The following is a 17,325-nucleotide window of genomic DNA, read 5'->3' as shown; positions in this document are numbered from 1 at the left end:
AAGAATGGTGCAAATAAAAGGGAAAAATTCCTATTTCTAGAAAAAGTAAACGTATTCAGCAGACAAACAGAATTTTAAATCTAGTGATGTTTTTAAAGTTACAGGTATTCTAAAGAAACTTACATTAATTCATCAGAAAACTCAACATCAAGCTTTTTAACCTGTTCACTTAATCAGAATTCATTACTCAATAGAACATTACCTGAGATAGTGGCAAAAGGTAAGAATTGATGGTGTCACTAAAAATGCCCTGAAATTTATCAGTTTAAATTTTCTGTAAAAGTGCTTGTGATATTCATCAGCAAAATTGATTGAAAAAATAAAAAGGAAAAGCATTTGCATGGTGTATATATAAGACAAAATCATAGTGCTAATACATTCTCTAAATAAAGAGCTTTTTTGAAGTAATAAGAAAGGAATATTTTGGTGGGGTATTGGCACTTGGAGAAGGAAGTAGAAAAAATAAGTAAAATATATAAACTTTACTCTTTATGGAAAATGCGAATTATTATACAAACTAAAAATTTTACCTATTATAATACAAATAATAAATTGTAATTACATATAATAATAATTAAAACGTTTCTTACCTACGAGACAAGAAAAGATTAAAAATAAAGAGAAATGAAGGAGAGAGGAAAAAGACACATTTTATGTATTGCTAGTGATGTATAAATATCTCTTTTTGTTAATTTTCAATATAGTAAAAACAAAATTATGCTTATCTCCTTAAGCCAGCAGTTTTACTTTTATTGATTTATCTCAAGGGAATAATCAGGAATGTTCACTATTATGTGTTTACAATTATAGCCATGGCAGCGTTGTCTTGCAAAATGAAAAATTAGAAATATTTTGTGATTAAAAAGTAAGAGATTAAATGAATTGTGAAACTTTTATTCAGCATACTACTGTGCAGGTTTTAAAATCCTGATATAAAAAAATCTTATATGAAGAAATTGTTGTAATATGTTAATTATGAAAATACATTATAATATGAACTGAAAATTTGAGTCTATAATGTACATAAAGAATCTTAAGGAATTTTATGTACATAAAATTATGGAAGATATACATAAACATTAGAAGTGGCTCCGTGTGTGTGTGGTAAGATTGTGGATACTTTTTTAGTATTTTCAAATTTTGCAAAATGTATTGAATCATTCTTACAATTAGAAAAAAGCAAAAAATGTCTTATGGCATAAATAAACAGTTAAAGTAGCTGGGTTGCTAAAATTAATAAAATAAAAATTTTTTTTTTGGTCTACATAGGTAATGAAAAGGAACCTGGATCAAAAATGTGGTTATTTGTCCTACTGGGTAATATGCTTCGTGGAATTGGAGAAACACCCATAGTACCCTTAGGGATTTCTTATATTGATGATTTTTCTGAAGAAGGACAGTCTTCTTTGTATTTAGGTAATGTAAAGAAAATAGATTTTATGATTATTTTTCTTGGGTCTGCCCTTGAAAAAAAGTGTTCCTAAATTCACTGTGTTACTTATTACAACAATTATTTGGAGAAATGTATTATGTAATGTTGCTTAAAAAAACATTAAATAGGAATCATATATACTTGACATCTGATAAAATTGTTTGATGATATTTTCAGGAATTTTGAATGCAGTTGGAATGATTGGCCCAATAGTTGGCTTTATAATGGGATCTCAGTTTTCTAAAATGTACGTGGATATTGGTTATGTTGATCTGAGTAAGTACAACCAGAACAAAACCGCACAATAACGCTTTTCAGGTAGGGTATACCACTCTTTCGAATAATCCAGTTTACTCTTTAGTAGTCCTTGCTGACTGTTTGTCACAAGTTACAAATGGGAAATAAATTTATCAATAATCAGAATAAAAATAAAATTCAAATCCTATCTACACCAGCTCTTATCAATGTATTTAGTATAAAATATAACAAACTTGCTTACTGTTACTTCATCCAAAATACAAACTACTGGTCTCTCAGTGGACCCCATAATTCTTTCTCTGCATTTACACTTAAAAACCACCTCTCCTCTTCTATTTGCACAATTCTTAAAGTCTCTTCCACAGTGTGGCTCTTCTTAAAAAAAACCTTACTTCATCACCTCCCATTGGTGCAAGGTAAGTACTAATTAACTTCCAAGATAATGATTTTATGTAACCTAATCATAGTGAGCCATAAGTATTTGTATACTTACCTCCTATCTCTTTTAGTACATGACAGGATGTTAGTTGTCTTTATTAAGTAATCAGTGTTTGTGACTAGACAAATCTAATTTTCTATCTTGCCAGAACTTAAGGTAGATCTGCAAGGAGTATTAATTTCCAAAAATGGAGTCAGACATTAGAGTGGGCCAACAGTAGCTGCAAACTTGAAAGTATTTCATAATAAAATGCTAATTCATTTTGGAAATGTAGATTAGACTAGGTTCATATTCCATACATTTATACTCAGTTGCCTCTAGTTTGTGTTTGTTTTTTATCGCTATGAGTACAGAAATTGTTAAAGCTATAGGATGATAGGTTTCTGATCTCTTTTTCCATCATCAGAAATCTCTACTCACAGTATTTTGGAATTCATGGGGATTCCATTCTGGCACAGCACTGACTATTTAGACTTTATTTTATCTTCTCTTATTCAGTCATGAATATGATGTGAACATATTATGGAGAACACTTTGGCAAACTATCATGATTAGAGAGACAGAAGAGATAATATGAGTGATATCAGGTGTGTTGGTTAAAGGGAAGAGTTGGTGAGGGTGAATGACTCCACAGATTTCATGAAGAAATTTGCCTCCAGCATTGATAAAAATTTTCAATTGGCTTTCCATAAAACCCATATATCTAGATTTTCATGTAGAATTTTGCAGTTTTTAAGACAGAATGTGAGCCAAGGAAAACACTTTCACAGGCCTCTCTGGCTAGGTTATTACCTCTAGTTTCTATGTCTAGACTAGTGATAACAGAAAAAATTTATCAAAATGTCATTTCTAAAGATGATGAATAAATATTTAGTGTGTAGCAAGTCAGATTTTACCAGTCATTTCCGAAGTCTGAGTTGCTGGTTATGGAACAATATAATCATGCAAATCAATTTTATACCCGTATCTGAGCATACATGAAAAATATTCAGTTGATAGATGAATAATTTATTGTCTCGTGTTAAGGAATTTTCTTAGAGATCAAAAAGTAATAATGCCATTATTGTGGTTCAGATTTATGTGATGTGTGTGTTCCTTTCTTATTGTTTGGAATGTTTCTTTTATACTTAAATAGCTCATCTAAACTTGTCAAGATATAACATTTATATATCACTCATATACACTTTGAAGGAAAATATAATGAAACAAAATTATCTCTAAAATTTAGAGTCCAAGTCTTTGGTCACTTCAAATTCAAGTTTTCACTGCATATATACACATATATCTACACATATATCCTCTGTGCAGTTGAAGAGCTATGAATTCGGATTTCGGGAGAGAAAAAAAAATCCTGCTATTAGCTCTGAAAATTTCTGGTAAATTGCTGTAAATTTCATTGCTGGTGTCTTAAGTTCAGCATTGGTACCAATAAAAGTTCTCAGATAACAGCAAGAATTTATATATCTTCCACAATTAGTTCTGAAATGTTTTTTAGGTTTAAGTGTTCAATCATAGCCATAGCCCACCATCATCGAACATGGTGACCATCAGGTTTTCTGGTCACCAGAAGAGTCACCAAATTCACATGGGTAACAACAATGTCATGCCGAATTCCTGGATGGCAGCAATTGTAAGATGTCATTAATCTTGATTTCAAGATTGTTACCTTAATTTCAGAAATGACAAATGTAAAAAAAGAAAACAGTGCCTTAGAATAGATAAAATACATTGTACTTTCTTCATGTTGGAGAACAGCAGTCATTACCATGTTGCCCATAATTTATTGCATTTCAAAATGATGCTTGACTGGCTTCTTCTAATTCTTTATTTTAGGCACAATAAAAATAACTCCTAAGGACTCTCGTTGGGTTGGTGCTTGGTGGCTTAGTTTCCTTGTGAGTGGACTAGTATCCATTTTTTCTTCCATTCCATTTTTTTTCCTGCCCAAAAGTCTGGATAAACCAAAAAGAAAGAAAGAAAGGGAATCTTCCATATCTTTGCACGCACTCAAAACAAATGAGGAAACAAGTCAAGTGGCTAAATTAGACAACCATGGGGAAAATATTACTGGTAAGTATTTCTCATTTGCAATCAATTTGGAATTGTTTATTCCAGTGAAATGGAGGAATAATCCATAATAATAAGTCATTTCTAAATCATCTGGAGTTAGCTTTCTTTTGTGCTAAATTTAGCTGAATTTTTTTTCCTAAATAATAACCTACTAGGGCCTCCCTGGTTGCACAGGGATTAAGGACAGCACTGTCAAGCTATCACCCACTGCAGCACGAGTTCCAGCCCCTGCTGGCCAGGGAGCAACACACATAGTACAGCAGACCTTTCTTGACTTGCCCATTGCTCCTCTCAGCAGTGTATTTCAGTAGATCTGCCTGTTCTTCTCCCCACTCTCTCTGATGAATTCTCTTACCCCCTGTACCTCTGGCTTACACCCCAGTTCTTGTATGCATAAATAAAATAGATCTTTAAAAAAAATAATCTAAATTAGTAAATATGTTCTGAACATATACCAGCAGATCTCTGAAGAGATTAGTTAGCATTGTGGTCTTTAGCAGGGAGAAATCAACCAAAGACAAAAAAAAATCTGTTACTCATAAATCAAAGTATATATATTCTTTTCAAAATTCTATACTGTAAGCTACAAGGGTTTAAAAAAAACTATAATACTTCATTCATTCATTCTCAAGTGGTGCCAGGTACTATACTATTACTGGTGATAGAATATTGCCTTCCTCCCCCCCACCCAGAATTAATAATCTAGTCAGTTGTACCAATAAGTATAGAGACTATTATAATATAGTGTTTAAGTACTATGATAAAGTTAAATATAAGGGCACCTATAAATTGGATGACACCTACTTTTAGGCAGAAAGATGGAATAAGGAGAAGGAATTCAGAGGAGGTTTTTCTCTGGATATTTAGAAAAAGGTTATTTTGTTAGTAATTATATGGAAAAAGTATTGATTACCTAATATTCAAAAATGAAGTAGAAGCAACAGCAGTAGCTAAAATTATCAGTCAGTCAAGTGAATAAGGATCCTCCACCATTTGATAGTGCCTTCACTTTCAAAAATAAATTCTGGGGCTAATGGAAAACCATTGAGAAGCAATAATCTGGAGCAGCTACCAGAGCAAGAATTTTGAGTAAGGTGTTAACTGTGCAAACCTTGGAATTGGAGAGAAGTAGTGAAACAGTAAAAAGCCAGTGCAAAGCAATACCTCAACCCAGGGCAACCTTTTCAGGATGACGTGGAAGTTACACTTAAGTTTCCCTGATTTGGGGCCAACCCTCTACCTGTCCTTGGTTCTTCCACTCACTCATTTTATTTTTATTTTCTCCTCCCATCACTCTAATCCAAAAGCAATGGTATGCTCGAGCCAGCCTCTATTGGCTCATGAGAGAGAATAATGAAAATTTCAACTACCTTGCTAGCTTGAAGATGAACATGGAGGAAGAACTTACCATTTATAGAGGTAAAAACTGGAAAATACAACAAATCAGGCTTGTTTCCTCATAAGTCAGTTAGCACACCACTCAGTTAGAAGTTTTTGAAATGTAATGTACACACTTAAAATAGCATACCAGGTAATTTTCATTTGGTCTGTGCTGTTTTCACTGTACCAAATCAAGTCCCTAAAAAGTAATAAATTGTCTAAACTCCTAAGGAGCATGGTTGATTGAGAGCCCCAGAAGAATGGAAAAGATAATGAAAGTGCAAAATAGGACAATTATAAACATCATCTGCACTATCAACTGTATTTGTACAATAGTGATCAGAACAGTAAGAATTCTTAATCATGTGCTGTTTTTAATATTTTTAGATGAAATAGCTAAAAATATTAGTCCCAAAATCCAATATTAGATTTGTTCTTTACGGTCCTGAGTAGAAATAATACTAATTAGTTAGAAGGAAATAAAGGAAATTTGTAATTTATTATATAAACAATTTATAATCAGTGAGATTTGTTCAAAAGTGGAGCCAATTCCTGCCACCTCAAAAATTCAATGATTTAATGAGCCCATATGCTCCATTTCTATTGATCAAATGTCACAGTTCATTTAGAATGTCTCACAAGTCAGTGGTCCCTCCTGATTGGGGAGTTCCAGGGAGAGTTTAGCATTTTGGCCTAACAATTTTAAACACTATTTATTCTGCTGTAAATTTCCTTACCTCTTCCTTTTTCCTCATCTGTACCTTCTTTTCTTCTTTTGATTAATTTTATTTGTTAAATAAGTTTTTTTAATTAAAATACATAGTTGTTAGTATTTGGAAAATAAAGCATCTTCCCCTTCAGGTGAAGTCAACATAGCACACCCACTATCATAGCACCCATAGTCCTCCACCATAGTTCATTGTGCTGTCTCCCTGCCCTGTTCTCATCCCTCTGCCTCCCACTGTGAATGCCTCATTCTATGCTTAGCTTTCAAGTGTTGATTTTAAAGTTTGTCTTTGAATGACCCTTTGTTTGGTTTCTCTATATTCCACATATAAATGACACCATCAGGTATTTATCTTTGGCCTTCTGGGTTTTTTTGCTTAGCGTAATCCCTTCCAGCTCTACTGATGTTGCCTCAAATGGAATGAGTTTATCTTTTTTGATCACTGAGTATATTCCATGGTGTATATAGCCCACATCTTCTTGATCCAGTCACCTGACTTGGGCATATAGGATGTTTCCATATTCTGGCTATTGTAAATAGTGCTGCAATAAAAATGGGAGTGCAGGGGGCCTCCCCGGTGTTGCAGAGGTTAAAGATACAGCACTCTCAAGCTGCCAGCCACTGCAACATGAGTTGGATTCCTGGCCATGGAGCTAATCCAAATGGCATAGCAGACCTCTCCTGTCTCGCCCACTGCTCCCTAAAGCAGTGTTATTTCAATAGATCCACCTGTTCTGCTCCCCACTCTGTCTCTGGTGAATCATCTCAATCCCACACCTCTGGCCTACACCCCAGTTCTTGTATGCATAAATAAATCTTTTAAAAAATGGGAGCACAAGATTCCTTTCAAATTAGTGTTTATGTGTTCTTTGGGTAGATACCAAGGAATGAAATTGCTAGGTCATATGACAGATCCATTTTTAATCCTTTGAGAAACATACACACTGCTTTTTGTAGGTGCTGAACCAGTCTGCATTCCCACTAACACTGTAAGGTAGTTCCTTTTTCTCCACACCTTCCCCAATACTTGCCATCTTTACTCTCTTTGCTGTGGGCTGTTCTTACAGGTGTGAAGTGGTGTCTGCAGTTTAGATTTGCATTTTCCTGATAATTGATGACGAACATATTTTCATGTGTCTGTTGGCCTTCTCTATGCCATCATTGGAGAAATACCTATTCAGCCTATGGGTTGATTGGGTTATTTGTTTTATTTTTGTTAAGTTGTATGAGCTCCTTTATAGATCTTTGATATCAGTTCCTTGTCAGACATATGTGTACAGATATTTTCTCCCATTCAATAGGTATCTTTTTGTTGTGGTGATTTCTTTGCTGTGTAGAAATTTTTTTGTTTGATGTGGTCCCAATTGCTTATATTCACTTTTCTTTTGCTGGTGGGGACAAATTCACAAAGATATCTCTGAAGCTTATACGTCATGGACTGTTTTGCCTGTTTTCTTCTATGTGTTTTGTGATTTTAAGTCTTACACCTAAGTCTTGAGTTGATTTTTGTAGAAGGTATGAGACAGTGGTTTAGTATCATTCTTTTTCAATTATTGAAAAAGCTTTTCTTGTTCCAGTTAATATTCTTGGCTCCTTTGTCACAAGTTAGTTGTCCATATATGTGTGGTTCTATTTCTGGACTCTCAATTCTATTCCATTTGTCTGTGTTTCTGATCTTTTTTTCCAGTACCAATGTTTTAATTCTTATGGCTTTATAATAACTTGAAGTCTGGAAGTATGATTCTGCCATGGGTATCTTTTGTGTTTCCATATAATTTCAGTAATGTTCCATTTCTTTGAAAAATGCCATCTAAATTTTTATTGGGATTGCATTGAATCTGTATATTGCTTTGGATAATGTGGCCATTTTGACAATGTTGATTGTTCCAGTCCATGAGCAGGGAATATCTTTCTATTTCTTTGTATCTTCTATTTCTTTTGACAGTGTCATATAGTATTCTTCGTATAGATCCTTGACCTCCTTTGTTAACTTTACTCCCAGGTATTTCTTTTTTTTTTCTTTGTTTTAGTGTAATTATAAATGGGATTGTTTTCTTAATTTCTTTCTCTTCTAGTTCATTGTTTGCTTAAAAAAAGACAATTGATTTTTGTGTATTGATTTTGTAACCTGCCGCTTTGCTGAACTGCTTTATTATTTCAATTAGTTTTTAGTGGAGTCTATAAATTCTTTTTATGTATATTGTCATGTCATCTGCAAATAATGATGGCTTTACTTCTTTTTTCAAATCTGGATTTGAAAATTGCTCTAACAGGACTTGCAATACTTCATTGAATGGTAGTGGTGAGAGTGGACATCCTTGTCTTGTATGGTATCTTAGTAAAAAAAAGCTTTCCATTTTTCACCATTTAGAATAATGTTAGCCATGGGTGTGTCATATATGACCTTTATTATGTTAAGTATATACCATTTATCCCCAGGTTTTCAAAGGTTTTCATCATAAATGGATGCTGAGTCTTATCAATGCTTTCTTGGCATCTATTGATATCATCACTTGGTTTTTAATCATCCTTGTGGCTCTGGTATAAATCCCAGTTGGTATGGTGAATAATTCTTTTAACACATTGTTGGATTCAGGTTGCTATGCTTTTATGAGTGTTTTTACACTCTGTTCATTAGGAAAATTGGTCTGTAGTTTTCTTTTTTGTGTGTTGTCTGTGGTTTTGGTGTTAGAGTAATGTTGACCTCATAAAATGTGTTTGGATGTATTCCTTCTCTCTCAAATTTTGGAAGAGTTTGAGCAGGGTTGCTATTAGTTCATCTTTGAAAGTTTAGTATAACTCATTTATGAAGTCATCTGGTCTTGGACCAGATGTTTTGATGATGGTTTCAATTTCCTTGCTTGTGGTTTTCTATTTCTTACCTATTCAGTCTCATATGATTGTGTAATTCTAGTAATTTGTCCATCTCTCTCTAGGTTATTGAACATGTTAGCATATAATTGTTCATTGCAGTCTCTTATTACCCTTTGAATTTCTACAGTATCTGTTGTAATTTGTTGTAATGTCATCTCTTTTATTTTAGATCCTATATTTCAGTTTTCAACCTTATTTTTCATAGTAAGCCCAGCTAGAGTTTTGTCTATTTTGGTTTTTTGTTTTGTTTTGGTTTTTTAAGATTTGTTTATTTTATTTATTCATTTATTTTATTTATTTATACAAGCACTGGGTACAGTCAGAAGCGTGGGAGGGTGAGAGAATTCACCAGAGCCAGAGCGGGGAGCAGAGCAGGCAGAAGGACCAAAGTACACTGCTGAGGGGAGCAGCGGGCGGCAGGATAGGTCTGCGCGCCATGTGGGACCCTCCTCCGGTGGCCGGGGATCAGCTGAGGATTGAACCGGCACCGCAGAGGCTGCGGGCAGCTTCGCAACCCAGAGCTCAACCGCTGCGCCACCCGGGAGGCCCTGTCTATTTTGGTTTTTTTCCAGTGAACAAGCTTTTGGTTTTATTCATCTTTTAGACTATCTTTTTGGTTTCTATTTCATTTATTTCTGCTCTAGTTTTTATTATTTCCTTTCTTCTGCTGGCTTTTGGTTTTGTTTGTTATGCTTTCTTTAGTTCCTTGAGATGAGAGATAGGTTATTTATTTGAGCTTTTTCTTAATTCTTAATGTGGGCCTGTATTACTTCTACTTCCCTCTTAGTACTGCTTTTGCTATGTCCCATTAGTTCAGGAGAGTTGTGTCCTCATTGACATTTGTCTCAAGGTATATTTTTTATTTCTTTATTAACATGGTAGTCTTTCAGTAGTGTGTCATTAAATCTCTCCATATTAGAGAATTTCCCTGCTTTTTATAGTTGACTTCTAGTTTGATACCTTTTGATCAGAGAAGATGCTTAGTATGATACCAGTCTTCATGAATTTTTTTTTTAATAATAAATTTTATTGTTATATTCCCCATACAATTGCAGCCCCCCATTCTGACCCCAATCCCTCCCCTCCCGCCCCGCCCCCAAAAAAGTGTCTCTGGTTCATAGTTTTTTGTTGATTTTGATTTTCACTTTCTTATAGTTATTCATTTTCCTGGTCCCTTATTTAAGTTTTCTAGATTCCTGCTATGAGTGAGACCATCCGGTATTTTTCTTTTTCTTTTTGGCTTATTTCGCTGAGCATGATCCCTTCCAGCACCATCCATGTTGCTGCAAATTGCATGTGTTTATCTTTTTTGAATGCTGAGTAATATTCCATGGTATATATGTACCACATCTTCTTGATCCAGTCATCTATTTTTGGGCATTTGGGTTGTTTCCAAAGCTTAGCTATTGTAAACAGTGCTGCTATAAACATAGGGGTGCAGGTGTTCTTTGGAATTGATGTTTCTGTGTCCTTTGGGTAAATACCTAGGAGTGGAATTGCTGGGTCATATGGAAGCTCTATGTTTAATAGGTCCAGAAATCTCCACACAGCTCTCCACAGTGGTTGGACAAGTTTGCACTCCCACCAACAGTGCAGAAGAGTTCCTTTTTCTCCACACCCTCGCCAGCATTTGTTGTTGCTAGTTTTTTTAATATGTGCCATTCTCACTGGTGTAAGATGGTATCTCATGGTAGTTTTGATTTGCATTTCCCTGATGGCAAGTGATGTTGAACATTTTTTCATATGCCTGTTGGCCATTTGCATTTCCTCTTCAGAGAAGTTTCTTTTTAGCTCTTCTGCCCATTTTTTGACTGGATTATTTTCTTTGTTGTTGTTGAGTCTCATCAGCTCTTTGCAGATTTTTGTGATCAGTCCTTTATCATTAGTGTTGGGTGCAAAAATGTTCTCCCAGTTGGTGGGGTTTCTCTTTGTTTTTGTTATTGTCTCTTTTGCTGTGCAGAAGCTCTTTAATTTGATGTAGTCCCAGCTGTTTATCTTCGCCTTCACTATCACTGCTTTGGGTGATGTGTCTGTAAAGATGTCTTTGATGTGCAAATCACGTAGTGTTTCGCCTATATTTCCTTCTATATATTTTATGGTTTCAGGTCTTATGTCTAGTTCTTTAATCCATTTTGAGTTGATTTTTGTGTATGGTGTGAGGTAGTGCTCAAGCTTCATTCTTTTGCATGTAGCGACCCAGTTTTCCCAGCACCATTTATTGAACAAACTTTCTTTGCTCCAATGCATAGTCTTTGCTCCTTTGTCAAAGATTAGTTGACCATAAATCTGTGGGTTTATTTCTGGATTTTCTATTCGATTCCATTGGTCTGTATGTCTGTTCTTGTTCCAATACCATGCAGTTTTGATGATTATGGCTTTGTAGTATAGTTTGAAGTCTGGGAGTGTAATGCCTCCATTCCCTTCTTTTTTTTCAGGAGAGCTTTGGCTATTCGGGGTTTTTTGTGATTCCATATGAATTTCATCAATAATTGTTCTATTTCTTTGAAGAATGACATTGAAATTTTGATTGGAATAGCATTGAATCTGTATATTGCTTTTGGAAGAATGGCCATTTTAATAATGTTTATTCTTCCAATCCACGAGCAGGGGATGTCTTTCCATTTCTTTGTGTCTTCTTCTATTTCTTTTAACAGTGTTTTATAGTTTTCTTTGTATAGGTCCTTTACCTCTTTTGTTAGATTTATTCCCAAATATTTGATTTTTTTTGTTTCAGTAACAAAAGGGATGGTTTTTTTGATTTCTTCTTCTTCAGATTTATTGTTTGTGTATAGGAAGGCTACTGACTTTTGCGTGTTGATTTTGTATCCTGCCACTTTACTGAACTGATTGATGAGTTGAATTAGCTTTTCTGTGGAGTTTTTGGGGTTCTCTATGTATAATATCATATCGTCTGCAAATAGTGATAGTTTGACTTCTTCTTTTCCTATTTGGATTCCTTGGATGTCTTTCTCTTGTCTTATTGCCCTGGCTAGGACTTCCAGTATTATATTGAAAAGCAGTGGTGAGAGTGGACATCCTTGTCTTGTTCCAGATCTTAATGGAATTGCTTTCAGCTTTCACCATTGAGAATGATACTGGCTGTTGGCTTGTCATAGATGGCCTTTATGATGTTGAGGTATGTTCCTTGTATCCCAAGAATTTCAAGGGCTTTTATCATGAATGGGTGTTGCACTTTGTCGAAAGCTTTCTCAGCATCTATTGATATTATCATATGGTTTTTATATTTCTTTTTGTTGATGTGTTGGATAACGTTGATTGATTTTCGGATGTTAAACCATCCTTGTGTCCCTGGAATGAATCCTACTTGGTCGTGGTGAATTATCTTATGGATACATTGTTGGATTCTGATGGCTAAAATTTTATTGAGGATTTTTGCATCAGTGTTCATTAGGGAGATTGGCCTGTAGTTTTCCTTTTTTGTGTTGTCCTTGTTCGGTTTTGGTATTAGTGTAATGTTGGCTTCATAGAACGTGTTTGGTATTGTCCCTTCCTTCTCAATTTTTTGGAAGAGTTTGTGAAGGATAGGCACTAATTCGTCTCTGAATGTTTGGTAGAATTCATTTGTAAATCCATCAGGTCCTGGGCTTTTGTTTTTGGGGAGGTTTTTGATTACCATTTCAATTTCGCTAATTGTAATTGGTCTGTTTAGGTGTTCTATTTCTTCTTTATCTAGCTTTGGGTGATTGTAGAGTTGTAGGAATTTGTCCATCTCCTCTAGATTGTTAAACTTGTTTCCATATAACTGTTCATAGTAGTTACTGAATGTTCTTTTGATTTCTGCTGTGTCCGTTGTGATTTCTCCTCTTTCATTGATGATCCTGTTTATTTGTGCTTTCTCCCTTTTTTCCTTTGTGAGCCTGGCTAGGGGTTTGTCTATTTTATTGATTTTTTCAAAGAACCAGCTTTTGGTTTCATTGATCTTTTGGATTGTTTTTTTAGTTTCAATTTCATTTATTTCTGCTTTGGTTTTTATTATTTCTTTTCTTCTACTGGTTTTGGGTTTTTTTGTTGTTCTTTTTCTAGATCTTTGAGCTTCGAGATTAGGTTGTTTCTTTGAGTTCTTTCTTGTTTCTTGATGTGAGCTTCTATTGCTATATATTTTCCTCTTATTACTGCTTTTGCTGCATCCCATACATTTAGGATATTGGTGTCCCCCTTGTCGTTCAATTCAAAGAATTTTTTAATTTCTTCTTTGATCTCCTCATTAGTCCAGTGGTCTTCCAGTAGTGTGGTTTTTAATCTCCATGAGGTAGGAAAGTTCCTTGCCTTCTTTTTATGGTTTATTTCTAGTTTGATGCCTTCATGGTCAGAAAAGATGGTTGATATGATTTCAATCTTGGTGTATCTGTTGATGTTTGTCTTGTGCCCCAGTATGTGATCGATCCTGGAGAATGATCCGTGTGCGCTTGAGAAAAATGTGTACTCCGTTTTTTGGGGGTTTAGTGTTCTATAGATGTCTGTTAAGCCCAATTGCTCTAGGTCCTTATTTAGAGCTTTGGTTTCTTTACTTATTTTTTGTCTTGTTGATCTATCCATTGTTGATAGTGGTGTGTTGAAGTCTCCCACTACGTATGTGTTTTCTCTGATGTCTGTTTTCAGAGAGGACAACAGTTGTCTGATATATTTTGGTGCTCCTTCGTTTGGTGAGTATATGTTAATGAGTGTTATTTCTTCTTGAAGTATTGTCCCCTTGATCATAATGTAGTGACCATTGGGGTCTCTTTTTATCTTTTTGAGTTTGAAATCTGTTTTATCTGATATAAGTATAGCTGTTCCTGCTTTCTTTTTTGGTCCATTTGCTTGTAGGATTGTTTTCCATCCTTTAACTTTGAGCCTATTTTTATCTTTTGTAGCTAAATGTGTTTCCTGGAGACAGCAAAAGGTTGGGTTTTGTTTCTTAATCCAGGCTGTAACTCTGTGCTTTTTTATTGAAGAGTTTAGTCCATTTACATTTAGAGTTAATATTGATATGTTAACATCTGTATTTGCCATTGTGTTTGTCTTTCCTTTGATTTTATTTATTTATTCTTTTAATAACTTTTTTTTTGGCCTTCTTTCATTGTTATTCGTCCCTCTGAGGTTCTGGCTTTAGGACTCCTTGTAGTATTTTTTGGAGTGGGGGTTTAGTTGCAATGAAATTCCGGAGTTTCTGTTTGTCTGGGAAGGTCCATATTCTTTCTTCAAAGAGGAAAGAGAGCTTTGCGGGATAGAGTATTCTTGGTTGGCATCTGTTTTCTTGGAGTCTGTTGACTATGTCCCTCCACTCTCTCCTTGCCCGTAGTGTTTCTTCGGAGAAGTCTGATGTCAGCCTGATTGGCTTTCCTTTGAATGTTATCTGTTTCTTCCCTCTTGCCAGCTTCATTATTTTTTCCTTGTCCTGGATTCTAGGGAGCTTTACTATTATGTGTCTTGCTGTATTTTTTCTTTCGTCGTGGAAGTTTGGTGTTCTTCTTGCTTCTTGTATATCAATTTTCAGCTCCTTCTTCACATTTGGGAAGTTCTCTTCAATTATCTCTTTGAATATTTTCTCTCTTCCTGTTTCTCTCTCCTCTCCTTCTGGTATTCCTATAACTCTTATATTTCCTTTCCTCATGGAGTCAGATAGTTCCCGAAGTCTTTCTTCATTCTTTTTCCTTCGTACTTCTCTTTCCTTTTCTGTTTTGGTTCTTTTTATTTCTGTGTCTTCAAGAGCACTTATTCATGAATTTTTTTTTAAAGGTTTATTTATTCATTTTATACAAGCACTGGGTATAGTCAGAAGCACGGGAGGATGAGAGAATTCACCAGAGTCAGAGGGGAGAGTAGAGCAGACAGACTGACGAAGTACACTGCTGAGGGGAGCAGCGGGCGGCAGGAGAGGTCTGTGCGCCATGGGGGACACTCCTCCCGTGGCCAGGGAGCAGCCGGGGATCAAACTGGCGCTGCAAAGGCTGCGGGCAGCTTCGCAACCCAGCGCTCAACCGCTGTGCAACCGGGGAGGCCACTTCATGAATTTGTTGATACTTGTCTAATGGTGACTGTCCAATGTGTATTTGAGAAAAATGTGGATTCTGCTTTTTTGGGGTGCAGGCCCCTATAGATATCTATTACCTCTAGATGGTCTAATCCTTTGTTTAAGGTTGTTGTGTCCCTATTCTTTCTCTTTCTCATTGACCCATCCAGTGGTGAAAGTAGAGTGTTGAAGTCTCCCACAAATGTGTCTTTTCCAGTATTTGTTGTCAGAATTGATAGCAGTTGCCTAATATAGTTTGGTGCTCTTTTGTTTGGTGAGTATACATTGATGAGTGTTATATTTTTCTGATGTATTGTTCCCTTAATCATTATACAGTGTCTATCACTGCCTCTTGTTACCTTTTGTAACTGAAAATCTATTTTTTCTGATATGGCTGTTCCCACCTTCCTTTGGATCCCTTTTACACATAAGATTGTTTTCTAAACCTTTACCTTGGGTCTGGTACCTGGGCTCTTAGGAACCCAACTTACGTAATCCAACCAGATCGTCTATCTTTTAATTGGTGAGTTCAGTCTATTTATATTTAGGGTGATTATTCATATATGAAAGTCTGTTGCTGCCATTTTGTCCGTAATTTTTTGGTTCTCTTTATTTCCTTGTTACATTTTTTGTAGGTGTCCCCTCTGTGGTTTAGATACTAGGGCTCCTTATAATATTTTTTGGAAAGTATAATTAGTTTTTATAAACTCCTTCAGTTTCTATTTGTCTGATAAGAGTATTCTTGACTGGCAGTTTTTACTTTTAAGTTTTTCGATCACATTATTCCATTCTCTCCTTGCCTATGGTGTTTCCTTAGATAAACCTGATGTTAACTAGACCAGGGTTCCTTGATAGGTTATCTCTTCCTTATCTCTCACCAAACTCTGTATTCTTTCTTTGTCTTGAACTCTTGGAAGTTTCAGTATACCATATGTCTTGCTGTAGGTCACATTTTGTTTAGGTATCCTGGTGTTCTTCAACTTCTTTAATTTGTAATTTTATTTCCTTCCAAAGATTCAGGAATTTTTCCTTTATTATTTCTTTAAATAAATTGTGTGTTCTTAAACCCCCTCTGGGATAACCATTATTCATATATTACCTTTCCTCATTGAGTTAGATAGTTCTAGAAGTGTTTCTTTGGTTGTTTTTGGTTTTGTTTTTCTTTCTTTCTCTTTTTCTTCTTGCTTCTTTGTGTAATTGCATTTCAGGTTCACTGTTTCACCCTCCCATGTGGCTTATTGTGCTTCCATAGCTTTCTACTACAGTATTTTTCAACTGCTATACTGATCTTTTTATATCCTGAAATTCTTTATTTTCTTATTTAGAATATCATTTTTGATCTTCCATTCATTGATTTTGATTTTCAGAACATTCCTTTGTTTTTCCGAGTTTTGTTATGTATCTTTGATCCACTTTTTTGTTTTCTTGGTGTTCTTTGAATTTCTTGATTAATGTAAATTCGAATTCTGTATCCCATAGGAAGAACAGATCTTCCATGTCTTTGTGATTTGTCCTAGATTTGTCTCTTCTGGGTATAGTATTCCCCTGAGCACTCAAGTGGCCATTTGTTGTGTTTTCTCCATCTCCCTGTGCTTTCAGGTCCACGCTACTATTTGTAGGGCTTCTGCTGGGTATAGCTCCACACAGTGAGTTGGGCTGCTATCCTAACTGGTGGGTTTGGGAGTTGTTGCCCAGGTGGGGTCTTGGGGCCTTTGCTGCAGGCCTGCACTGCTTTGCACATGCTGGGCAGGGGGTTCTTCTTTTCTTCTTATAGCAGATGGCATTTGTTATTGCCACTGAATAGAAGGCTTAGTTCTAAACATATCAAACGGGAATCCTTAGGCATAGACTGAACAAGATCTTTCAAAGCCCATGCTATCCATCCCCCATTAGCCAAATCTGGATCTGTCTCGCTAGACTTTAATACATCCTTTTGTTTTTCTAAGTCGTTCCTTCTACTTTTAACTCCCAAACCAGAGAGTTGGATTTTAACTCCCAAACTAGGGCTGTTTGCCCTGGTTATCACAGACCCAATGAATAATTCTTCCTATCAACAGAAGTTATTAATTTGTTATATACCTGCTTATAGGTACAGGTTGTTGCACCATTACTGTCATGCTATTGAGACACAA

General features: G+C 35.4%; 1 protein-coding gene across 4 annotated transcripts in view; it reads left to right on the top strand.

Moving 5' to 3' along the window:
* Positions 1–17,325, top strand: part of SLCO1B3 (solute carrier organic anion transporter family member 1B3) — an 81,428-nt gene that overhangs the window by 36,863 nt on the left and 27,240 nt on the right. For all 4 annotated transcript variants that reach the window (XM_054696406.1, XM_054696405.1, XM_037514260.2 and 1 more), the window contains 4 exons: positions 99–220; positions 1,270–1,416; positions 1,610–1,708; positions 3,963–4,199. In XM_054696406.1, coding sequence (XP_054552381.1) covers positions 99–220; positions 1,270–1,416; positions 1,610–1,708; positions 3,963–4,199 — 605 coding nt within the window. The remainder of the gene's footprint in view (positions 1–98; positions 221–1,269; positions 1,417–1,609; positions 1,709–3,962; positions 4,200–17,325) is intronic.

The sequence above is a fragment of the Talpa occidentalis genome, unplaced genomic scaffold (assembly GCF_014898055.3).
Source record: "Talpa occidentalis isolate TD23 unplaced genomic scaffold, MPIMG_talOcc4v2.1 talOcc4.16, whole genome shotgun sequence".
NCBI classification, from domain to species: domain Eukaryota; kingdom Metazoa; phylum Chordata; class Mammalia; order Eulipotyphla; family Talpidae; genus Talpa; species Talpa occidentalis.
This window is presented reverse-complemented; position numbering and strand designations above follow the sequence as displayed.